The sequence below is a fragment of the Pelecanus crispus genome, chromosome 1, assembly GCF_030463565.1.
Source record: "Pelecanus crispus isolate bPelCri1 chromosome 1, bPelCri1.pri, whole genome shotgun sequence".
NCBI lineage: Eukaryota > Metazoa > Chordata > Aves > Pelecaniformes > Pelecanidae > Pelecanus > Pelecanus crispus.
In genome coordinates this window covers 25,811,276-25,835,938 of record NC_134643.1, presented here as the reverse complement: position 1 = coordinate 25,835,938, position 24,663 = coordinate 25,811,276, and the positions used below count along the sequence as shown (strand labels likewise).

The window sequence follows — 24,663 nt, the reverse complement described above, 5'->3', positions numbered from 1 at the left end:
ACTGAGACAGACACTGGCCACATTGAAGTGAGAGACTACTTACTTAGGGAACCACCCCTTGGCAAGATTTCATGTCTGTCTCCTTTTTTTGTCTTTTTTTTTTTTTCCCCCCTGCATTTCAATAATTTTTAAGCCTTTAGAAATCTGAGTTCTGAAGAAACAGCTCTTTTCTCCTTGATTTTGCCTTAAGTTTTCATAGAGAATGGACCAATCTGAGAGCAGAACCTTTATTAGCAAACTGAAGAAGATCAGATTCCTTTACTGGAAATTATCAGACACCACTGGATTTTTTGGCATTTGTGCAGACTGAAGGTGTTGTTTTAATTTAGTGTTTGTTTCTCATTATCCAACCAATTTTAATTGGCAATAAATGAATTTTCCATAAGTCTGTTTCGCCCATGACGGTGACTAGTAAGTGGTGTCCCCTTCTTTATCTTGACCCACAAGCTTTTCGATCTTATTTTCTCCCCCTGTCCTGTTGAGGAGGAGGAGGAGAAGGAGAAGGAGGACTGAGAGAGCAGCCGAGTCGGCATCTGGCAGCCAGCCAAGGTCAACCCACCACAAGAGGCAACAGGAAAAACAGCCTGCAGCAGAAGGAGTCCCTGCCCCCTTGTGAGGGTTGTCTCATCCTCCTGTTCAATGTAAGGATAAGGTTATCACTACACTTGCCCCCACAATCATCACCACCTGCTAGCAGTGACCAGTATCCAACACAGAGGCTTCCTCTTGTATCTCTGATTATCCTAGGAGTTAGTGCCTCATTGTCATTCCTTGTTTTCAGCATCTCCGGTTTCCCCTGCTTGACCACAGCTTATGTTGAAATAATTACAGAGCCCTCTAATGCCTGGACACTGCCTAGTCATTCAGCTGATTTAGATTTGCATATTCATTATTTTTCAGGCACCCAGAAGGAAAAGAGGAGCCAATTACTTCATGGAGTCTTCCCTTGACAGATGGAATGACTTCTCTTCCTTTACTGCCTACATACTCTCGGTGTATTTCTATGATAATCCTGTTTCATTGTAAGTCATTGCTGGGTTTCCACATGGTTTGTAAAATACGGGATTTTACAAGCAGAGAGACCAACAGACCAGGACACAAAGTAAACCTACATCAGGTCAGGAGGTTCAGATTATAGCTCCATTTCAGCTTTCCCCTCCAACAAATGATCGTTGCTGAATTTTGTGAAGAAATACCTTAACTTATGGCTTCAGGACTTTTGTGTTTAGGTTTGGGTTTTCTCCAGGACTTTTGTGTTTAGGTTAGGTGTTTCTCTGGTTTTAATCTTGATTTTTCACAGTTAAATTGATTTTTTCAAGTTGTGCCATGTTTTTTGGTAGTTTCTGATATTTTTTCTTGATAAAATTTCATTTGAAAGCAAAAAAGCTTCTTCTTTTCTAACTGATGCTCTTTCCCATCATCCCTTCCATCTTTATTAATTCTTTTTTTGTACTTTGTAGAGAAATAAGCTAGCACTCACGGAAGTCAGTGGTTCTGATAGCTTCAGTGAGCTCTGGGGGAAGTCCTAAAGGCTCACACCTTCTAGAGAGTGCTAATATTCTGGCTGGAACAGCTCCCAGAGCAGGCATGTTTTAACAATTACACCTGTGATTAAGCTGAATTGTGAAATCAGAAGTACACAGAACTGGAAGGCCCATGACAGGTTTCTAATTTTATTCAGCAAGGTAAACAAACACAGACAGGTGGAAAATCCTGCTAGAATTTCTTGAAGCCCAGCCCTATTTAAAAGGAAGGAATCCAGCCCTGCTGAAATCAGTAATCAGTTGTCTTTGTCTCCAACCACAGGGCAGTGTGATATGCAGCTGCAGGGGTTCGGGATGGCATGGGGACACCAGAAACACACATGGCCCCCTGACATGGTGTATTGAGTGTCCATGTCCAGGTGTTGGCAGCAGGGGTGGCCTCTGTGAGAAGAGACCAGAGGAGAAGCGTAGGCACCTGCCAGCCAGGCAAGGTCAACCCACTACATGTGGACAAAGAGCGGTTGATCCTCTTCTAAGAGGGATTGGCCATTGTCCCAGAGCCCAGTCTACCTGGCCCCCAAGGTTGCTAGGGTTGTGGGTAGTTCCCTTCCTTTTCTGCTGTTTTTCCCTGTGTGGTGATTTGACCCTGGCTGAACACCAGGTGCCCACCAAAGCCACTCTATCACTCCCCTCCTCAACTGGATAGGGGAGAGAAAATATAATGAAAAATCTTGTGGGTTTAGATAAGGACAGCGAGAGATCACTCACCAATTACTGTCATGGGCAAAACAGACTCAACTTGGGGAAATTAGTTTAATTTATTACCAATCAAATCAGAGTAGAAATAAACCCAATTCTTAAAACACCTTGCCCCCACCCTTCCCTTCTTCCAGGGCTGAACTTCACTCCTGATTTTCTCTCCCTCCTTCCCCTTAGCAGTGCAGGGGGGTGGGGAATGGGGGTTGCAGTCAGTTCATCACTCGTTGTCTCTGCTGCTCCTTCCTCCTCAGGGGGAGGTGTCCTCACACTCTTCCCCTGCTCCAGCGTGGGGTCCCTTCCACAGGAGATGGTTCTCCACAAACTTCTCGTACATGAGTCCTTCATACAGGCTGCAGTTCTTCACAAACTTCTCCAATGTGGGTCCTTCCCATGGGCTACAGTTCTTCACAGACTGCTCCAGTGTGGGTGCCCCGCAGGGTCACAAGTCCTGCCAGCAAACCTGCTCCAGCGTGGGCTCCTCTCTCTCTGTGGGTCCACAGGTCCTGCCAGGAGCCTGCTCCAGCACAGGCTTCCCACAGGGTCACAGCCTCCTTCAGGCATTGTCTTGGGCTTGTGTGGCAAGGTTTCGGTAGCAGGGGGCTAGAGGGATGGCTTCTGAGAAGCTGCTAGAAACTTCCCCTATGTCCAATGGAGCCAATGCCAGCTGACTCCAAGATGGACCCGCTGCTGGCCAAGGCTGAGCCAAACAGAAACAGTGGTAATGCCTCTGTGATAACATATTTAAGAAGGGGGAAAAAAAAAAACCCCAAACCCCAAAACACTGGGACACAAACTGCAGCTGGAGTGAGGAGTAAGAATATGTGAGAGGAAGGACTCTGCAGACACCAAGGTCAGTGAAGAAGGAGGGGCAGGAGGTGCTCCAGGCACCGCAGCAGAGATTCCCCTGCAGCCCGTGGTGAAGACCATGGTGAGGCAGCTGTGCCCCTGCAGCCCATGGAGGTTAATGGTGCAGCAGATACCCACCTGCAGCCCATGGAGAACCCCACACCAGAGCAGGTGGATGTGCCCAAAGGAGGCTGTGACCCCATGGGAAGCCCACACTGGAGCAGGCTCCTGGCAGGACCTGTGGACCCACGGAGAGAGGAGCCCAGGCTCCACCCATGGGCTGCAGGGGCACAGCCTGCCTCACCATGGTCTTCACCACAGGCTGCAGGGGAATATCTGCTCAGGCACCTGGAGCGCCTCCTCAGTTTTACTGCATCAGCACAAAGTTAATCTAACAAACACCTCTTCCAATATCTGCTCCAGCTTGATCTCTTCTGAAAGAAGATTATCTCTTCACCATGGTACAGCCTATATGAGACTGTTTCGTCCTCCTCTTCTCCCGAGTCCAGCCCAGGCAAGCAAGGGAGGGTACAGGTATATCCAGTGCCACACTACAATCAGGACAGTGTGAGCTCTAGGAGAGGTCACAGGCTCAAGGGGAGGCTGGACAAATTAATGGGCTATATAATGATGCCCAGAGTTATTAAATACAAAGACACCACCTCTGAGGCTGAGGAAGTCCTTGAACTTAAATGGTGGAGACTGGTGGAACATCTGCAGGAAGTACTACCACATGCTTGCCATACCACTTGTCAAACCACTGCTGGAGATAGGATCCTGAGCTGGGTGGCCTTGTAAAGCTCTTCTTTGGTTCCTGTATATTGTCACTGTTGAAAAAAATCTGTTCCCAATTTTATTGAATCTAGATAAAAGTCATAAGAAAGCTGTCTTTTACAAACCAAGCCCTTTGTAATAGCCTTCCTCTCTTCTAGCTGTCAGTTACATGACTATTATGTCAATTTTCAATGTCACATTCATGTAACTTGCTTTGAAGGGGGAATTAATAAAACAAGTCCGGTTGTCTCTCCTGGCAACTCATTTTTGCAAAGAAAATGTGCCTTTCTAACACAGCATTTTTGTGTAGATCAAATGCCAGCATTCTTTGAGGTTTTGAAAAACATTTGGGAAAGATACTACAGCAGAGAAGTCACCTCTGCTAGTTACATGCGAGCTTGCTTTTTGTTTTCCAGGTCAAGATTGAATGATTCAGAAGGAATAGCTTCAGACAGCATTTAATTTAGCTCTTTGACTGCATAATAAAAATGTGACAACCAGGAATGATGGGTAGAAACTAGTGTTGGTCTAGTTAAATTATTGATTCTAACTGTCTTTCCTCTGTATCATTCATTGTCCTATGACATGGATCAAGATCAGAAAAGCTAGAATTTTTCTCATGTGGCAATGTAATTTTGTCAAAATGATATCTTTTTGATCTTTAACTACTAATAGAACACGCACAGTCATAACAAAACACTACAGAAGAAAGAATGACCATGTTATTTTTACCATTCTTTTTACCAATTTACCATTGCTTTTTTACTATTTCCTAACTTTTCATAACATTTAGTAATGCACTCCATAGTCAGATTGCTCAATGAAATGATGTAGAGTCTTTTATTAATTGCAGAAAAATCCAGGACACTCTGAATGTTTTCAGGCTCCTGGAATCACTGAGATTACCATAAACATGCTCAGACTCAATCAATACTTTAGCACAGTGCTTCTAATGACTTTATATAATTTTGTTTTCCTTTTTTGTACAAACTTCATAACTACTCCAAAGACACCTGAAAAAGGAGGGGTGCTAAGAAATTACTTTATCTCTGTTAAGGTGCTGTCTGCACTGGCACATTGAATCATACTAGGTTATGAGCTTAAAAAGTTGCGTTCATTGCCATCACACCAAATACAATTTTGTGATCAGTTTGGACAAGGATCTATCTTGCTTAGTAACTCCATCAGCTGTCCATGGCTAAAACAAACACATGAGTTAGGATTACTCAACATAATTCTCACAGGCATAAGCTGACATTAGAGGGAAGATAAGCCTTAATCCATCCATTCTCATTTGTGATACCACATCTGAACAAAGTGATGTATTTTGAGAAGATATTTCAAGACCATTTATTTCATGCCTTATACCTTATTAGTTCTGTACATTTCTGGATTGTTTTCTCAACAGAAAAAATGACAAGACACAGTTCAGCCTTCTTAAGATGCATCAAGATGCTATGCTTACTAAAGAGCCTTTAAAGAGCCTAGTAGTTTCAATACATAGTTTCTTGTTGAATAAGTTATTTATAAACCCTTCCCATTTATCTCTGTTGTGATATCCTTTCTTTGTCGATAATAGTTAATCTGAAGGCAGTTTGTACTGGTTATGCTAATAGCCAGATAAAGTAATAACCTCTACAGCCCCACTTCAGAACCATAGCACAGATAGCTATCAATGACAGTAATAACAAGTAGAATTATTATTGTTGCCAAACATAAGGATTCTTTTTATATGTAGTTTAATTATCCCATTCTGCTATTATATCTTTTTAGGTTACACATGTTATGAAGTAGAAAGGTTACGAAAATCATGAATATCGACCAGGAAAATCCATAGCAGCATTAACTCAATCCATGGCTATTCTGTCTGAGGAACTGACAGAGCTGGACCTTTGGGATCATCAAATCTGCTGTTTGTTGTGAGCTGCATGATCATATGGATTCCATAGGCCAGGATCCACAGTAAAAGTATAGATGTCACCAAGCCCATCCAGATTTCAGGAATGAAGAAGCCTGTACAGTCACTTGCATAGGAAAACTGGTTGTTTTCAATGTTGAAGCCTTGAATCTGAGAATAAAGAAAGGTAGGTAGATGAGTGCAATTAAATGTGGAGCATAGGACCTACTTTCAGGATATCTATATGGGAATTACAAAAACTGCATGTTAATTATCACTCACACTGCCCATTAAAAAAGAGTGAGAACCAAATCCTTTGCATAACAATTTTCCAGGCCTCCTTTCCACACAGGAAATAAAAGATGCAGAAGTCATTTGTCTGGAAAGAGGTAGGTTGTGTTTCCCACTTCAGAAATTTGTGTTACTTTTAGAAGTAAAGTCCCAAATGGGACGTCTGATCAGTATTGCTCAATGACCACTACAGAATCAGGAAACTCAAAGCACCCCAAAGCATGGGAGTTAAGGTCCCCCACATCATAAGATTTGTTGAAATACCCTGAAATTTTTAGCTAATAACTCATTGACAAGCAGAACTCCTGAACCTACTTTAAAATGCATCTAATGATGATGACCTTTTTGGCTGAGTTTTAGTGAAAGTTCAAGGAGAAAACAGTTGTGAAACCTTTCTTCCCGCCTCCTTAGACATCAGAGACTCAAAACAGGAGAGAGGGCTTGTAACTATGAAACCCATATAAGCTTTTCCAGCAGTTAGAAAAATCTGTAGTCTCTCCTTCAACCGGATTCTTGAGGACTGCCACTGACTGAACTGCCATATTATTTTCCTCAGAAAAATCAACTAATCTGGGGATCTATCCTCTGCCTTGCCACCAATTTTGCAAAAAGTATCAACAAACCGAATGCCTTTGAGACCACCATCCTTCTAAAAATTTTGTTAAAACCAGTCAAAGGGTTAGAAAACTATGAAGAAAGGGAGTACAATCCCCCCTCTACACACGCACGTAAGGACATAAGCACTGATTCCCTCAGAAGGAAGGGAATCTAACTGGTGGAAGAAAATGAAGGAAGGAAAGAATTAATTTGATCTGTGGTTTTGAGTCTTTCTTAAATAATTTTATAAAGAAAAGTGAAGACTGGGATTCTTATATATTTACAGATTATTTGAAATGGGTGTGTAAGGAAAGCACCAAACATCATAAATCCACCAGTAAAGAAACAAGACCTTAAAACTGACTATTTCCTATAAAATATTATAGAATAAAATAAAAAAAGGATTGTTTTATTTAAATCACTTCCCTCACCAGGCAATAAGCAAGGAAGCAGAAGACCATGGATTTCTGCTTTTCTGTGTTCCCACTCCGTGATTATTCTATGCTTTATGATAAACTAAATGGAAAGCTTTGTGGTAATAAAAGAGTTTGTACTTCCTAGGAAAGGTGTTGGTACAAATATTGAAGAAATTAGTCTGTGACTTGCATACCACGCTACACCAGTAAGCACTCTGGGTTTGAGTTCATTCATGGCTCAGGCACCTAAAGTTAATGTGTACCCCATGTGTGTGTTAAGACCAATGTCTATACCTTCCAGAATGCTGATTAATAAAACTATTATCATATGCAGAACTAAGGGCTATTTAAGTACTGTGGAGGTGAAGACAATTTTAGCAATTCAAGCCTTTCTGGGCCTCTTAGAAGACTCTTTCCAAGTCAGATCATGGTAGCTAACTTGCAAATACTGCCTGATTTCACTATAGGCAGTCAGACCTCTGATTAAAGCAGGATTAGCAAAAACAAGCTTTTGAGTTGGATAACTGTTTGCACAGTTTTACAGAATACAGGTGATTACCAAAGCCTTCACTTGTTAAGCCACTGCTTTGACAACAGATGAGAATGTGAATAGGAGTCATGAAATGTAGTCTGAAAGACTTATTTACAATAAAAACAGAAAGCAGGTGATTTATGACACTTATGCTCAAAAAATTGATTGAAATTCTGGAAAACAATACACACTTGTTACCACATTTACAAGAATCCTCTGAAGCACTTAACAGGTATATTTGGTTTGGAAAGGCTTTACCACTTCTGATTTAGAGCAAGAAATACTGAATTTTATTATGTCAATCCTATTGGGGTTTTTTTTGAAGCAGGATTATGCTCATTGAACCTTCGAGGTGAAAGCTTTAATTGTACGTTCTTAAAATGCTACGTCTACTTTTAGGCGGGAGATGAAGTACATGCAGGGTTCTTTTATTGTTTTTCTGAAGCTTTATCATTTCTGTGGGGGTGTTAGATCCCAGGTGGGAGATAAAAATGTGACTCCTAGCAGCATTTCTACCTATAGAAAAGTTAAAAATACTTACATATGGTTCTCTAATTTTTATCAATGTAAAAGCCTTTTGGATACAAGCTTCTGTATTGCGGAAGTCTTAATTTTAGTGTTTGGACCAGTGTCATTTGTCTTGGTTATACTAGTCTGCATTTACTGTTAGTTTTTAAAATATTTTTTGAATGGAGTTTTCTCATCATTTGACCTTTGACAAAGCCTTCAAGTAAAAACTGTTATTTTCATGGCTCTTAAGTGTACACTGAACATCTAATTTTTGAACTTAGAAATATTTTAGCCATAAAGAATCCTAATATTCCTGATTTTAAAGTTTTTGGCAGTTTTTCTTAGGAACAAAGGGGCTTCTAAAGCACTGTGACACATACTAAAGAAAAGCCGTGCTTTTGGTGGCAGCCTCCTCTTTAGCTTCATAGACAGTTCTGAGATCCTCAAAAGATTAAAAAACACCATCATAGAACAACCATTACTGTAGCAACAACAATGAAACCAACAAAAAGCCCACCAAAACCAGAGCAGTTTTGGTACTGTGTAGAGCTATGAGTGGTGACATCCTAGGCTATGGGCACACCATCTCACAGAGTTCTTTAGGTGGCAGTCACTGAGCTAGCTCCAGAACTAAAGTAAAAGGCCACATCAGTTCAGCCTTGCCTTGGAACAAGCTATGGAAGTCTTCACTGTGCACATGCCGTGTCCCTCTAATACAGCGATACTGTTTTCAGGAGCCAACACTGCAAAGTGCAATTGTACAAGCTAGATTGGCATTGGATCCTGGTTTCTAATTCATTTCATAACTTTGACATGAAAATCATGTTCCTCAGCTTCAGCAACAGGATTTTGTGCTGGCTGCAACCACTAAGCACATCCCACGTGCCTTTTTCACTGTGCAACAAAGCTTGAGGGTTTCTAAACCTCATTCTAGAACAAAGACTGATATTGAGATCAATCAGATTTCACTACATATCAGTGGAAGATACCTGGAAAGGTATGATCTAGTTCAGCTCGAACTTAGAAAAGAGCCCAGAATGGTGACTTTTTGTTTTCTCACACAACAGAACGGATCAGAACAGGACTTTTCAGGTTGTGTTCCATGCTTAGGACTTGATCAGAGAAAAAGGCCTTTCCCAAGAGGAACTGGAAGTTCTGTTGTCTGAACAGTGGAAGCAGCTGCTGCTCCAAATCAGTAAGGAAGGTGGGAACCCTGCTGCTTCTACTCTTGATCAAGACCCCAGTGAAAGGATGCCTACTAAAGATGGAGCAAGGCCTCTCTCTAAGCTTTGAGAAGGCAGCAGTATCAATGTATACAGAAAGTCAAGGAAAAAATATGTCGTAAGTGGACACGTTGTATTTTCATAGCCTAGTGATGCCAAAGTCTTACTTCAAAGAGTGACTAGGCAAAGTGCAGTCATGTGGACTCAGATATTTTGAGGCCTTTCCATAAAAAATACCATCAGGAGGAACCTTCACAACATTGGTGTGTATTACTACATTGCTTCTCAAAAAACTCTGGGACTTGATCCTGGAGTTCGTGGAAAATAAACCTCAGCATCAATGCTCTTCCTTTGAGATGTCCATTGTTTAAGCAGAGATGTCAAATCTGGACTCAGATTATTGAGATTTGGTTTGTTATCGAAATCATAAATACAATTATATCAGCATTTGTATCCGGTTATCATGGGGTTAGCTCATCTTTGACAAACAGAGTCCAGTTTGCAAATATTCCTATCATTTCCATGATCTCTTTAAACAAAGAGATCCCTTAGTGCAGTATGGTTTTAAGATATAAATATTGATGCGCTTCTCCTAAGTCAAGACCAATAGTGAATAAATTATTGCTCAAAACAATAAAGATGCAATCCTCTACACCTCACATATGTAGTCTGTACTACTGCACTAAATACACGGGAAATCTATGCCTCATTCAAAAAAAAAAAAAAAAAAAAGCTAACTGCTTCCCTTCTGGGCCTAGTATTGCTCCCGATTGAAGTCCATGGCAAACCTTCCATTAAATCTAATTGCACTGGGCTTTGTTTCTGTCTGTAGGACTACAGACAGTCTATGTCACTGAAAACAGTAACCACACTAAGCTGTACTTTCCTAGGTAAACAAAGTGCAAAGAAATAAAATAAAAACAAAGTAAGCAGCATAAAGCCACCCACCTAAGAGGCCCATGTTTCCAATAGCAGCCCAATTCATTAAACAGGCATGGGGATTTGCCTTATTAAGCGCATTTGGGTTTATTCTTTTTTCTTTTCTATGGACAACTTCATAGTTTGTTTTTTTTTTTTTTTTCAAAGCTGTGCTTTCATGTTCCTATTGTTCAGCAACTGCCGTCTTTTTTACCCCTTTATTGAATAGCTCACCTAGGGGGAACAGCTTTTCTTTTACATTTTCCCTCAGGCTGAAATGAAAGTAAGGGCATTATGAATGTGTGTCGTTCAGCACCTACAATAGCAAGTAATAGTTCTTGGAATTATCTCTGAAAAGGCAATGTGTACTCACTTGCAACCTGGAAATGAAAACATCCCAGTTTTTTGCCTCATTGTTGGATGGAATCAGCCTTGCAGGATAGAGATTGCTTGTTCCCACCAGCTGACAATGAAATGAATACTCTGCAGGAGCAGAGATGACAGAAACATTAAATTTAGCAAACTTTTCTCCATCTTGTACAATCTCAACTGAATCTAAAGTGGACCAATTTCTAGCCGAGCCTCCATAGAACGTGTTGGTCATTAAAAACCTAGAAAGACAACAGAGGGGAAAAAAAAAGTCAAAATGACAGAAGGAAAAAGTTAATACTCATTTGATTAAGTACTGGTGGCAGATAAAGGTTCACTATTGCTAGCTGCAAACATCACAGTTGGTATCTTAGCTTGGCCTCCCATGTCATTAGGATTGTTCATAAGCGAAGAGACTTTGTGAACATGTTTTTACTACTTCTTAGAGTTTCATCTCACAAGCACAGCTTTCCATAGCTGTGGCAGGCAAGGAGCAAATGCGATTGCATTCTTCAAGGGCCTCTGCCAGTGCAGTAGCTCATCAGTTACCAACAGTTTATAATCAGTGGAGCAGAACCTGAGAGACTGTCAGTAGGCCTGCAGTAGCTCTCAATAAACATTTTATGGGTTTTTTTGAAAATTACTTTTATGATAGGTACAGGCATGATAACCATTCTGATTTATCACTGCAATTCTTCCTTGGCTCAGATGCCTAAATGACAATTTCCTTTGCAAATGTCTGAATTTGGAGTAGAAGACAGAGTTTTCTCCCACTGGAGGGTGGGGAGGGGTCGTCAGCCCTAGTTTCGCAATTTGTAGTGGGTTAGGCACAAATAACTATTTTCTCATTTTGCAAAGGTCTGTGTATGTGCAATATTGCAGCGGTTTCCTGTAGTTTATAATCATGGGATTTATATATATGTTACTACCACTGCAGTCTGAACACTTCCCAAATGTTCTGAAACAGAAATAGTTGAGAACAACCGGAAGTACAGCCTGATCCTTCACCGATGAGGATTATGTCCTAGTCTTTACCACTTTTTAGCCAGTTACTTTTAGGTATTCAAGTTATCTCATATGGAAATTATAAACTTTTCTCCTTATTGTATGTTGTTTAATACTTTAACCCTACTTGGTCTATGTATGTATTGCTCTATATAGTTTGCTGAAGGTTTTTTTTTTTTGCTTATTGATAACCACAAAGAATATAGAAGAAGAATCTTTTTAGCAATAAGTGAGACTTGCTAAAAAATGAAATATTCTGCCTATCCACAATGGGTAACACTGTATGTAGATTTTAGAATTAGGGTAATACCTAGATGCAATTATGACAGGTTTGAAAAATAAGCAGTCATCTACAAATGTGGCACAATATAGAATATTTTATGTTCTATAGGGTATATGTATATAGAGAGATAATCTCTGTTGCAGAATCTTGCTTGTTTGTTCAAATCAGCTGCTTTCAGTAGCATGTCATCCACACAACATAGAGTCTAAACACAAACAGTGGTCCTTCAGAGTAACACACAAAATTTCACAGGTTAGGTTACTGCAGTAATTGAGCCTTTTCTTTTTTTTTTTTTTTTAAATAATCTGTGGCTTTTGATTCCTATAACTTCATAATCCTCAAGAGTTTCAAAATGCTCAGAAGGAATCCTAAAACTCAAAGTATCATTCAGGTGAGAAAAGGATGTTCTGTTTTATTCCATTCCTTATATTTTGAGCCTAAACAGTTCTTTCCATACAATGTTCAGCTGCAAGCATCAGTGAAAAAGCAAAAGTATTTGAACTTAATCTAGTACACATTCACAAGTATTTATGGAAAATATTCTATTGTTTTAGTGATAAAGTTACAAAATTAAAACATGTATTAACCTAGATATTGATTACTAGAAGAAAGGAATCTTTTCCTGATATACAGCACAATCTGAACAGAATTTCCAGAGGTGTCTCAGTATCAATGCTACAGGCACTAGATGAAGGCCAGTTATAAGCACAGAGAAGTTTACTTAAATGGTTGTGCCAACCACAGGTACTGGGTGTGCTCTGCAGTACTGTAGAGTACAGTCTAAAGTGACCTCCAAGAGAACACTGTCTCTTGATGTTGCACCAAAGACTAAGATTTTATGTTACTTGCAGATCTACGAGAATTAAGATTCTAGTTAGTGAACTAGTAGAGCATGGCTAACTTAATAATACAGGCTTTTCCTTAGCATTTTTCTGAAAAAATGGATAATGAATAGCCTCCAACAAGCACACACTTAACTGATAACCGATACAACTATAATTAATTAAAATACAAAACAGATATTCAAACAACAAAAATCAATATAATTATTTAGTTTAATATTTTCTCAGATGAGTAGATAGTAAATAGAATGAGCACAATATAGCAATTGAATGACAAGGGGAGGAGAGATAACAAAGATTTTATGTGCAGAACTGAAAGTACCTTGGCTTTTATAGGAAATGCAATGTTTGTATTAAACACTAGAGCCAATACAGGAAGCAAACTTTCACACAGACGTTATGTACTTTATGTATTGTGGCACAAACAATTCCTGGTCATAGGCCAGACTCCTTTTGTGCCAGATAACCATATGAACTCTAAATGCCACCACCTGTTACAGATCACCATCTCACGTGGCTATTCATTACAAGGACAGATATTTCTGAAAAAGAAGCTGTCTGGAATTAGTACTGTTTCAAAGATTCAAAGAGAAACACAACTGTTAGGCAAAAGACTTTAAAACATGGTTCTTGGGTCAACTCTTTTCTATACATGCTATGAGCAACAACAGTCAAGTACTTAGCAACGTAAGTGGGAAAAATACTAATACTCTGCTCTTCCATCCACTTTGAGACCTTTTCCCAGAGAAGATGACAGACAGGTCCTTGAACCTTGAGCCGAGACGATGCTTCTTCCAGCAAAACCTGCTGCCCACTGCTCCTACCCCTGCTGCAGCAGTAGTTCATTTTTCTAAAACTAGCACAACCAGAAACACTCTACAACCACTCCCTAACAGCGCACCTCTCGGTGGCAAGTGCAGGAGGATGACTGGGACTGCTGCTCTTGCTAGAGAGAGGGAGAGAGAGATGGCAGCTGTTTGCATAGGATGAAGCAGCTATTGCAGCTGCTAGTAGGTGGTGGGATATGACTAGCTGCTCAGCACGAGGTGGTGGACTAGTGGTGGTAAGAGTAGGCTCTAAATCCAGCTCATACTGCTGAAGTTAGAGCCTCTTTTATTGATGACTAAGTTGAGCTATTTGAATGTGATCCTCTCTGGTGTCGCTTTCTATCTTCAAGGGATGCTCTCCTACACCTAAGTAAATGGCCTTTACAGGGGAGAAAAAATGTCATCATGGCTCTGAGCTCTGCTCATTCCCACCTCTTTGCCCTGCTTGTATCCTGTTTATTGAGGCAGACTGTAATCTTACCAAGGAGTTATCTTGAACAAGAAATGTAATCAAAGTGAACCAGAAGGGGAAAACAGAGGTTGTAATGTATCTCTGTGGGTTTTAGAAGCTCTTGACAATAGACATGCTGAGGTAAACAAGGTGAATAAAGTGTTCCTGAATCATGAAAAGATCAATGGATTGTTCTGGTTCTGCTGAGTATATCTTATTATTTGCATTATATGCCATGCAATATTGTATTATGGTAGCTAATAGAGGCCTAGAAGGACACAATTGTCTCTTAAATCAAGAGATAATCCAACAGAAAACAGCACAAATAACCAGGTGTGTCTTTAGCAGAAAGTTTTCTTTATAAAGGCTTCTGAGATGTTGTGGGTTGATGCCAGCCAGCAGCCAAGTGCCCATGTAGCTGCTTGCTCACTCCCCGTCCCTAACAGGACAGGGGGGGGAGAATAGTAAGAGAAAAAATGAGGAAAGTTGTGGATCAAGGTAAAGACAGCTTAATAAGTGAGGAAAAGAGGGTAAAATAAGCAATATAGAAGCAAATTGCTCTCAACCTCCCACAAGCAGGCCAATGCACAGTAATGCCCAAGCAATGACTACCCTGGAAGCCAGCCCCACCTTCTTCCTCTATTCTTTTTTTTATTGCTAAGCACCTGTGTCACACATAAAAAATAATCAATTTAGGCATTTTTGTGTCTAAATGCCCTGAGGGGCTATTAAAAACCTGGATCACATCTAGCCCAATGGAATAAATCAAATTCTCCTGCAAAACACAGCCAGCCTATGCTACTTCAATTACTCGCTGGGCATGACAGCAGTCAGGACTTCACCTACTCTCAAGTCCTCACCTATTGTGGAGCCTGAGTTTCTTATCCCAGCTTCAAGGGCTGTTTATGCATTTTGGTATTTAGTTATAATGCATTCGAGTAGCAGCACAGGTCAAGAGAAACTTTGTGAGTATTTCCGCCTTTACTACAACAGGCTCAAAGGATGTAAAAAAAATATTCTAGAATAAGAGAGAAAACATGAACCATTCACCTTTTGTACTGATGTTCTCCTTTAATTTACAGTCAGTCTGTCTGCAGAGTTGCTTCAAATGTCTTGTCTTCAAATGCACCTCAGATTCATGACCACATTAAAGTTTTCTCCCAATAATTAAATAAAATCATAAGATTTTAACAAACAGATGAGTAGACATAAATCTGAATAATCCTCATTAAGTCCATATGCATGCACTAACATCACATTTGATCTTCTTATGCCTGCTGCAGCAATCAAAATCTAAGATAAATGTTTCAACTGCCAAAGTATTTTGTTTCTATAGTAGCATCCTAAGGTTTGCAATTTGCTGTTGTATAGTTGAGCAAAACCTGCTGACTACTTTAAAGAAAACAACCCCTCTAGATCTATCAATCAACTTGGTAGCTAGTTTTGCAGCACAGTATCATGCTCCATAGGATTTTCAAGTGCTTTATGATTCATATTATTTTCTTGGAACTGTAATTTTACTAGAAAGCATGGTATTATGCTGAGGATGGTCACATTCTGGACAAATGTAGAAAGCAACCAGATTCCTTCATACAGAAAGAGATTACAGGAGAGCAGCTAAGACCTTCACTAGTATGAGCAAAGACACAGAATAAGAATCCAGGGCACTGTTTTCGTGGGTCTGTCTGTATGAGAGTGAGACAGGAACAGCAGACGGTAGACAGAGAAGCACCAGGGCAGCACCAGAGAAAGTGGTATTTTGTGACTTGGAGTAAAAGTAAATGCAAAACTTGGGCAGAGTCTTGGTTTGAGAACAGTATTTTTGGAATGGGATCCAGGGAAAATGTTTCCTTTATTCCCCATGGTGTTCAGGGAAATGCATGCACCTTTGATAATTTACAGTATTGAAACCAAGAAATGCTTGACTCCAAGGACAAGTCTCAAGGCTCCTATACACAGCTAACTACAGTAGTCAAAAAAGTAAAAATACTACACTAACAGCAATCTTATGTGTACATTATTTTCCTTCACAAAACTCTAGATGCTTGGGGGGGAGGGGAGATGTTATATAACAAAGCGTGTTTGGTTTTTTGCCACCTACTGTGGTCTCTGATGATGACTGCAAGTGTCCCTATGCACTCCAAATAAAACTCCAAACACATCGCTGACTCTCTTCAACACAAATCCTTCTGGGGGTCCTTTTACCTAAATGTAGAATGTCCTTCTATCTCAGTGTAAAAATAGTATTTATGCATTTGCGCTTATCATCCTGGTGCATGTGGCTCTTTTACTCTCCTACCAAAATGTTGTTCAAGCTCTGATTGTCTCCTACATTATTACTTTAAACTTCCTTTCTTTGGTTTCCTTGGATTTCAATTTCCCTTCTTCAAGATGTCAGAAGCATTTTAGATGGTAAAAGTAATTTGTCCTTCTGCTGCCCAAGCAAACATCCAGTTCATCTTCTGATACACGCAAATTTAATTCAGTGCAGGTTCCCTGGCCCAAGTCCTTCCCAAGTAAATTTAAGCAATTAACTGAGGTACCTACATGAAAAAAAGCAGGTCACATTATCTTTGCCAGAGCTTAAGAAAATAATTTTAACTGCTGTTCTTGCTGCTGAGGAAAGAACTGAGGTTTGTGGACTAGCAGCTTTATGGCAGCCCTCAAACCGTAGCAGAGGCTTTTCCCATCCCTAGAATCCACTAGTGAGAGCAACAGCTGCAAGTCCTCCTTTTGACTTTTCATCCCAAGTCTTCCCTTTCCCTAACTTTTCTTCCCTATTCTCATGGTAGGAGAAATGTGGTCTTGCTACCACCCATGGAGCAGAAAAATTATGAGGTTTTGCACCTCTCATTAGCCACAGGCTAGCTCTGACAGAGTACACTGGTAATCCTCATCAGGAGTAAATACAACCCTGGCCATGCAAGTGGACTTCAGCCCCTAGAACTGTTCACAAATCACAGTTAGGTTTCCCTGAGACAGAATCGTGGTCTGATCCTATTAGCAAACCAGGATGTTGCATATACCAGTACTGTACAGGATGGTTGTTTGCCTACACCACTTTTTCAGAACTTTGCCTGAGCATATTAATATATTCTCTATATAAAGACTGTATTATTGTTATCCTGCATAGTAACTCCTCAGAATAGAAAGCAAATCATAATTTCAAAAACATTTTCACTTAACTCCTCCTCTTTTTTTGCTCCTAATTTACAAACAGGCTTTGTACATCACAGAGATCTATTTAAGAATAAATCATAAGTTACCTTATCTCTAGGCTGCTGATTCCATTCACAGGCTTTGTGTATTTTAATGACAGTCTAAGAATAAGAAACAGATTTTAATGTTAGAGTAGTCAGCTTTAATTAGATCATTGTGACATTTCAATCGGAGGGAATATTCTAAATCAATAGGCAATTACAAAAGTCATATAGCAAAGGTTCAGTACACAGAAAAATATGACAAAATATTTCTAGAGGTTTTTTTACCCAAGAGCAGGTGCTTCAAACTAAAGGAAAACAGAGATCATGTTTCATTAATGTACTTCCAGCTGAATTACTACTTAATAACTGGCAATACTCCCCTTCAAGGGAATTTTACAATGAAATGATGATCTCATTACTGCCAGTGGAGACTTTTGTGATTGTGAGATTGAGCACAGGGAAACCTGTTTGGACCAAATATAAACAAACAAGGAAGTAAGGAAAGTAAGAGGAAAAACATTGTGAAAATAAGAGCATGCTTCTGAACAATTTTTGTGGTCTTGGCTCAATCTTCTAAGAATATCCAATTTAGTATTTTTTATTTTGGATGCTTTAGAAGAAGAAAATAAAATTAGTACTAACTTGACATTGCACCATTTCTGATTAGTTTTCAGAATCACATATATTATGATATGAAATTTCTTGTGCTACTCACGTCGTGTTGATGTCTGAGCACTCAGAGGAAGAAATATCCACATTCTGTGTTACAAATGTTGCATTTGTCAAATCTATAAAAACTGAACTGTTGGCTTTAAGGCTGAAGTTGCTCGCATAAAAGAGGATGCATACATCATTTCCAGTGGTCACATTCAGAGGAGGATATGATAAACTGTCTTCTTCCTCAGTGGCCATTAATTGTCGTCTTAATTCCCCCACCACATCAGTTCTTCTAGAAATCTGGAATAACAGCACATTAACAATTCATCTTCTTTGTAAGGGATAATAGCAATTGAACACGGACCTTCACCATTCTGCACCGTGAGCACCCATCCTTAAATCCTCAGTCAACCTCAAAATTTATTATTGTCTGTCTATTTAATTGGCAGTATGGAGGCTAATGAGGTGGTGTTAACCTAGGTCAGGTGTCCACATGTAAAAACCAGCACCACTGATATTAGGCAAATGAACTTAAAACCATATTGTTAATGCTGCCTTAAGATAGTAATATACATTAGTGCTAACAGGTAAAAGAACTTTTTTTTTTTTTTAACACATGAATATACTGAAAGAAATTAACTTTTTTTCTGTGATAAAATCACAAGAAAACTTTGACTTGCCAGTTCAGTGACCATCCCCCTTAGTAACAATAACAGGTTTTGCACTCTTCATTTTAACAGCCATGAAAGCAGGCTACTTAACTACAGCAGTGTTATATTTAGACTCATCTGATGGCTTCTGGAAAAAGAAGATCTATGCTCATTTGGCTGATGTGGTGAACTCCTACAAGAGACTTCACTGCATATATACATTGCTTTTAGGAGGTTTCCAGGAATTCCCTTTAATAGGTAATGCTTTTTTACAAATGTCCCCAGGGCATCCTTGGGAAAACATCCCCATTGATATCAATGGTAAAAGCTAGCTGACCTTATCAGACAATAACTTAATCCTGTTGTTCATATCTTACTTTTCACTTCTTCCTCTATTCATATCTGGGCTATTCCATCTATTTTTAAGACCCATGTCAGCTTTACAACTTTGTATTCTACAAGTGGCCTCTGCCCTTGGATAACTTTGGGATACAAGAAATGAGAGGCATCACAGGGGTTACCAGAACTATAATTATGTGGAGTGATTGCCTGGAACCACTTTTAACAGGTTTAAAGACAGGCAAGGACCATTTTCCAGTCTGGAACAGAGGCTATAATATCACTTTATAACCTGCCTGTAGATAGGAGCCCCAGAAGATTTTGTCACCTTAACCGCTGCTCTCTAAACGCTATGGGCCATCTGTTATTTACAACGTGTCTCTGCAGATACTTCATTCTACGAACAAAGCAGAATGGGCTGAGTTAAAAACCTTTGACTAAATGCTCAAATGAAGATTGCAATCTTCCTCTCCCATACATGCATACTTTATGAATTTCTTTTTAATTCAGAGTAGTGCCTTTTCAAATACATCAGAACATGCATTATTTTAAATGAATACCATTTTCTTTAAAAGAAGAGTGTACAACAAAAGAAAATATTCAACTTTTGATATAAAACTTTTAATCTTCCCTTAGGCTCTCCTGAAATGTAATCATTTTATTTCAAACTGAGAAGAAGAGCTGAAGTCTAAATTATATCCTGTCTAACAATTGACTTCACTATGTGGGCCCCGCATATCATCTAAAGAGGGCTTTAAAAACCACCTGCTAATAGCTGAAAACAAGGCTATATTGGAGACGGTGATCGGGCTAACTTGGGGGATTAGGTTTAAGTATCTTAAAATAAAAAGAAAGCTATTAGAATATAATCATGAGACTACAGCTTTATTTCTATTGCTCTGCTGCCAGTACTTTGCAGTGAGGCTCTCATATAAAGAGTCCCTTTCGTCTCTGAAAAAGTACACGAACCAATTTGCCTGTAAAGAAGGGATGTCAGGGACTAAGAAATCCACTACTTTCCCATGATTAAACCAGTTGTACAAATGTACCCGTGCTGAAGAAGGGAAGCAATACAGCTTGCCAAACACATTTCTAAAAGTGGGCTTTGTTTTGGTCATATTTGTGGCTGAAAATACAGGCAGTCATGGACTGTGCAGCCCAGTGAGTCCTCACTTGTGCGGCTGTAGGCAGGCAGGATGACTACAGCAAATAGGAGCCTGAAAGTATCAGTTCTCTGGAGAAATGTCCCCCAAAACAATTACCAGCCTGTATATTCATCCTTTCAGCCTGAAGATGCATTTCTGTAAGTTACCTGTGGGTGAGGTAATTTAGCACATTTGAAATCAGAAAGCATTACCTCACAGAGATTCAAGAAAAATTAGTCTTGATGCTGGAAGGAGGATCTCTGAAACACCCCCAAGCTGGGACTGACTGGAGGCCTGAAGACAGCAGTCACTCCTTCCAGCTGACCTGCAGTGGGAAGCTGAGAGCTCCCCCAGTACCTCCCTGCCTCTCTGTTTCAGGCACATTTTCTTATTCTTTTGTTGCTGCACAAACATGAGCTTACTGCACTAAATCATTCTCCTCATGCCATATATTTCATGCTAAAGTATAAATGACAAGATACTTCCTTGAGAAATGGATTATATTTACATTGAATTCTTGTAAATCAAATTACATTATTTAGGAACAACCCATAGTGGCAGTGTTGTCAATCATGAAACCATATTTTATTCTGTTGTTTAGTTCCCCCTTCACCTTTACCTAATCTGAACCATGGGTTGTGTGAGTCACTGTCTTGCTCCTCTGGATTTATCAATAACATTTTTGATCGCAGATATGCAGTGAACAATCACAAGACCTAATTAAATAAGATACAGAAAAGAAAGGGTGCCATTTACATTGTCCTGGACCAGAACTGAACACTGTAATTACTAACTAAACCTGCAATAGAAGTAGCCTGGACAAATTTCTTCCCTTTGATCTGTTTTGCAAGCCTCCTAATTCAGAATCATCTCTTCTGGAAAGGAGAAAGGCAGCTGATCTGGCAACATTTTGATGCACCAACATACTGATCTTTTTCAAAGCAAACAGACCTTACATCCAAAATTATTAATTTGTTTTGTTGTTGTTGCTGGAGTTTTGTTGGCTGTTCCAAAATAAAGCAGCTAGAGACAAGAAAAAAGATTTGGGACCATTTTATATATTTGAGATTACAAACAAATATAAATCGAATGGTTGCAGACACATAGGAGAAAAATACAAAATACTGGGAAAATAAAATTTTCATTGGCTGAAATGATGAATGGTAATGAACCATAGAAACAGGCTACATTTCACACTAGTTTCAACGTGGGATTTTTGGATATCAGTTCAACAGATGGTTATGCCTTCTTTTTCAGTCTTATACTTCTTGACTTTCTTATTGCTATGTTTAGGTGTGCACATCAAGAATAAGAAAACTGTCCTGGCGGTGCTTGTTGCTCCTTTTAATTTCTAACAGTATAGATCTATGATCACATCCTCTCTGTGGAGTTGTTGCTCTTATTGTAAGAGCTAGGGGAAGGGGAAAGTCTTTCTGTACTTTCAAGGAAGGAGGCAAGGAGGAAGAAGGGTCCACTCCCTTTCTCTTTTTAGGTTGTATCTTAGCATAGTCCCTGCCTCTATACTGTACTGTGCACTACAGTGCGTTCTCCATGTATACCCTAGTTAGATGGCAAATAGTAGTTTTTCCAAATTCAGTCATAACATGATTAAACCAGTTGCTGGAATCACAAAAACTACATAAAAAATTTAGCTTCTATTAAAAAAAAAAGTGCAGTATAAGAACCAGATATTGCTTAATAGTATTAAACTTCACAAATTCAGAAAAGAGCCTGAAAATAATTAGGGCACGCAAGTGTAGACAAAAGCTCAAAATACATTGTGAAAGGAGAGGCCAAGGAATCCTTTTGAGTCACTTATGAAGTCCTGAATCATAAGGTGTAATGTCTGAGTAGGGGAGGGCAGGCACTGCAACTGCTCCCATAGCACCCCAAAGACAAATACCGGCTATCTGAAATAGATTTTGGGTTTGGTAGCTTGAACTGCATCTACCCATAATGTACCATCAGTAATTCTTTTGACAGGATACCAAGCTGACTGTACGCTTGCCTCTTCTCAATTCACTTTAACAGCGATATTTACAATCTTTTTTCACAAGATATCCTTTAAAAAATGACACTAGGAGGCTGCCGCGTGCTGAGTGCAGGGGTGCTGCTCCCAGCAGAATGGCAGATCGTGCTGCTTGCTGGGGTTTGGCTGCAGCACATCAGAAACCACTCAGCATTCACATTCCAGCCAAGTATCAGCACATTTCAAATCTTTTTTCTGAAATTACCATTTCAGTTTCCTTCCCACACAAACAGGTCAGTTTTCCTCCATGTATATCCTAACTGATGTAGCATCATGGCCTCACTAAAGACAGAATCAGCACCACTGCTGCTAATACATCAGTTTTTCTGAAAGACACTGTAATGCAAATCTGTGACAGAGGCAATGGCTGTTTGTATCTCACTGCTAAAGGTCAAAAATTGGAAAGGCAAGCATTAGAATTTGGTATAACCACAAAGATGTTCTTTGCAGTGTCACGTTTATAAAATCACATGTATAGCAAGCAGAAAGAATGTATTTGATTACAATTATTTCATCTGTCAGTGCAAGACTGTAGCATAACAGTGCTTTGAGCTGTCAAAATCTAGAACATTAAGCAAAGAGTTACCGATCATCTCTATTTTTGAGAGTTTGAACTGTTTACGTTTTTATGATTTCTAATGTTCTGTGGGTTTTGTTTTTTTCTTCCACTCTAGGCTATCTTAAAATATAATTTCAATTTTGGCCCTAGATTTGGTGAATCTTGCTTTCCATAGAAACCTTAAGCAGGCTCCCTCTGTTTTATTGAGGAGACTGGATTCGTCCTGGATTCATCCTCTGATACATCAGGCAGTCATGCTGCCATCCAGAGGGGCCTCCACATGCTGAAGAAATGGGCTGACAGGGACCTCATGAAGTTCAACAAGGGGAAGTGCAAAGCCCTGCCCTTGGGGAGAAAATGCCCCAGGCACCAGTACACACTGGGGACCACCCAACTGGAATGCAGCTTGGTGGAAAAGGACCCGGGGGGTCCTGGTGGACACCAAGTTGAACATGAGCCAGCAATGTGCCCTTGCCTCCAAGAAGGCAAATGGTATCCTGGGCTGTGTTAGGAGGAGCGTTGCCAGCAGGTCGAGGGAGGTGATCCTTCCCCTCTGCTCATCACCTGGAGTGCTGTGCCCAGTGCTGGGCTCCTTAGTACAAGAGAGACATGGACATCCTTGAAAGAGTCCAACAAAGGGCCACAAGGATGACTAAGGGTCTGGAGCATCTCTCCTATGTGGAAAGGCTGAGAGAGCTGGGACTGTTTAGCCTGGAGAAGAGAAGGCTCAAGAGGGATCATGAATGTGTATAATTACCAGAAGGGAGATTGTGAAGAAGATGGAGCCAGACTCTCCTCAGTCATGCCCAGAGACAGGACCAGAGACAATGGGCACAAACTGAAACACATGAGATTCCGTCTGAACACCAAGAAACACTTTTTCTACTGTGAGGGTGACCACACACTGGCTCAGGTTGCCCAAAGCAGTTGTGGAGTCTCCATCCTCAGAGATGTTCAAAATCCAACTAGATGTGATACTGGGCAACTGGCTCTAGGTGGCCCTGCTTGAGCAGGGAGGTTGGACTAGATGAACTCCAGAGGTCACTTCCAACCTCAATTATTCTGTGATTCTGTGTGATTCAGTCCTAAATCACCTACAGATCTAGACCTCAGCATGACCTTGGTAGGATGCAGGATGAGGAAGGCTTGTTCATCACAATGGTCGAAGCCTAGATTCCTAGTTTTCAAAAGATATAGAAGCCCGATCTTGTTTGTATGTATTCTCCTGCCTACTAAGTGAACTACACAGATTTTACCTACTACTTTTTCCAAGTCTTATTGTTTGAATTAACTTATCAGTACAAAATGTGAACCAGGAGAAACTGTCTGTCCATTACCTACAAAGATATGAAATTAGGCATAGTACTGAAAAAACCCACTGGTTCAGAGCAGCACAAAATTTTGAGTAAATTCAAATTCAAATGCAAGCTTTGATGCAGCAGCTACAGTCTTTTGTGTTTTGTTGCAAAGGATCTTACCTACCTGCAACTAATTTTGACTTTCATTCTTTAAAACTGACAGAGGCAAAATCTCTATTCCGTTGCAACTGAACACAGAGGATGTTTAAACTGCATTTTCCACCAGGAATGTTTGTAGGGTGACCTGGTTATACTCAGAATCCCCCAAACATTTCCAGTGGAGATGCTTAGCTTATCAGGAATTACCAGAAGCTCATTTGACTACACCTTTCTTACTCATTTACCTATCCCATTCAAGGTGGTATGTTATCACAGCTTCAAGGTAGTTTTTCAAATTTGAAATTTCTTTTCATACGAAATCACCTGAAATTTTATAACTTGCATATAATACAGTAAAACTTACATATCTACAGACTGCAGAAATGCCAAGTAGTTGTATTTGCAGGTGTTATCAGAACCAGAATTCAATTTCTGAAATTGTTCTTTCCTTCCACATTAATTCTCTTTAATGCAAACAGCATGAGGTAAAGCTACAATACAGCTTTCAGGGGAAACAAAGCAGGTAAAAATGTTCATTGAGTAGATTCAGGAAAATTTAGAAACCTCGTTTAGAAAAATAAATTTTTGTATGTATGTATA

The 24,663-nt window shown here is 39.8% G+C and overlaps 1 protein-coding gene across 1 annotated transcript in view; it reads right to left on the bottom strand.

Annotated features, from left to right (window-relative positions):
* Positions 1 to 5,709: 5,709 nt before the first annotated feature.
* Positions 5,710 to 24,663, bottom strand: part of LOC104037904 (V-type proton ATPase subunit S1) — a 54,972-nt gene continuing 36,018 nt past the window's right edge. The window contains exons 7-10 of the mRNA XM_075723155.1: positions 17,943 to 18,184; positions 17,291 to 17,344; positions 10,621 to 10,858; positions 5,710 to 5,931 (exon numbers count right to left, since the gene is read on the bottom strand). Of these exons, the coding sequence (XP_075579270.1) occupies positions 5,722 to 5,931; positions 10,621 to 10,858; positions 17,291 to 17,344; positions 17,943 to 18,184 (744 nt within the window). The 3' untranslated portion in view covers positions 5,710 to 5,721. The remainder of the gene's footprint in view (positions 5,932 to 10,620; positions 10,859 to 17,290; positions 17,345 to 17,942; positions 18,185 to 24,663) is intronic.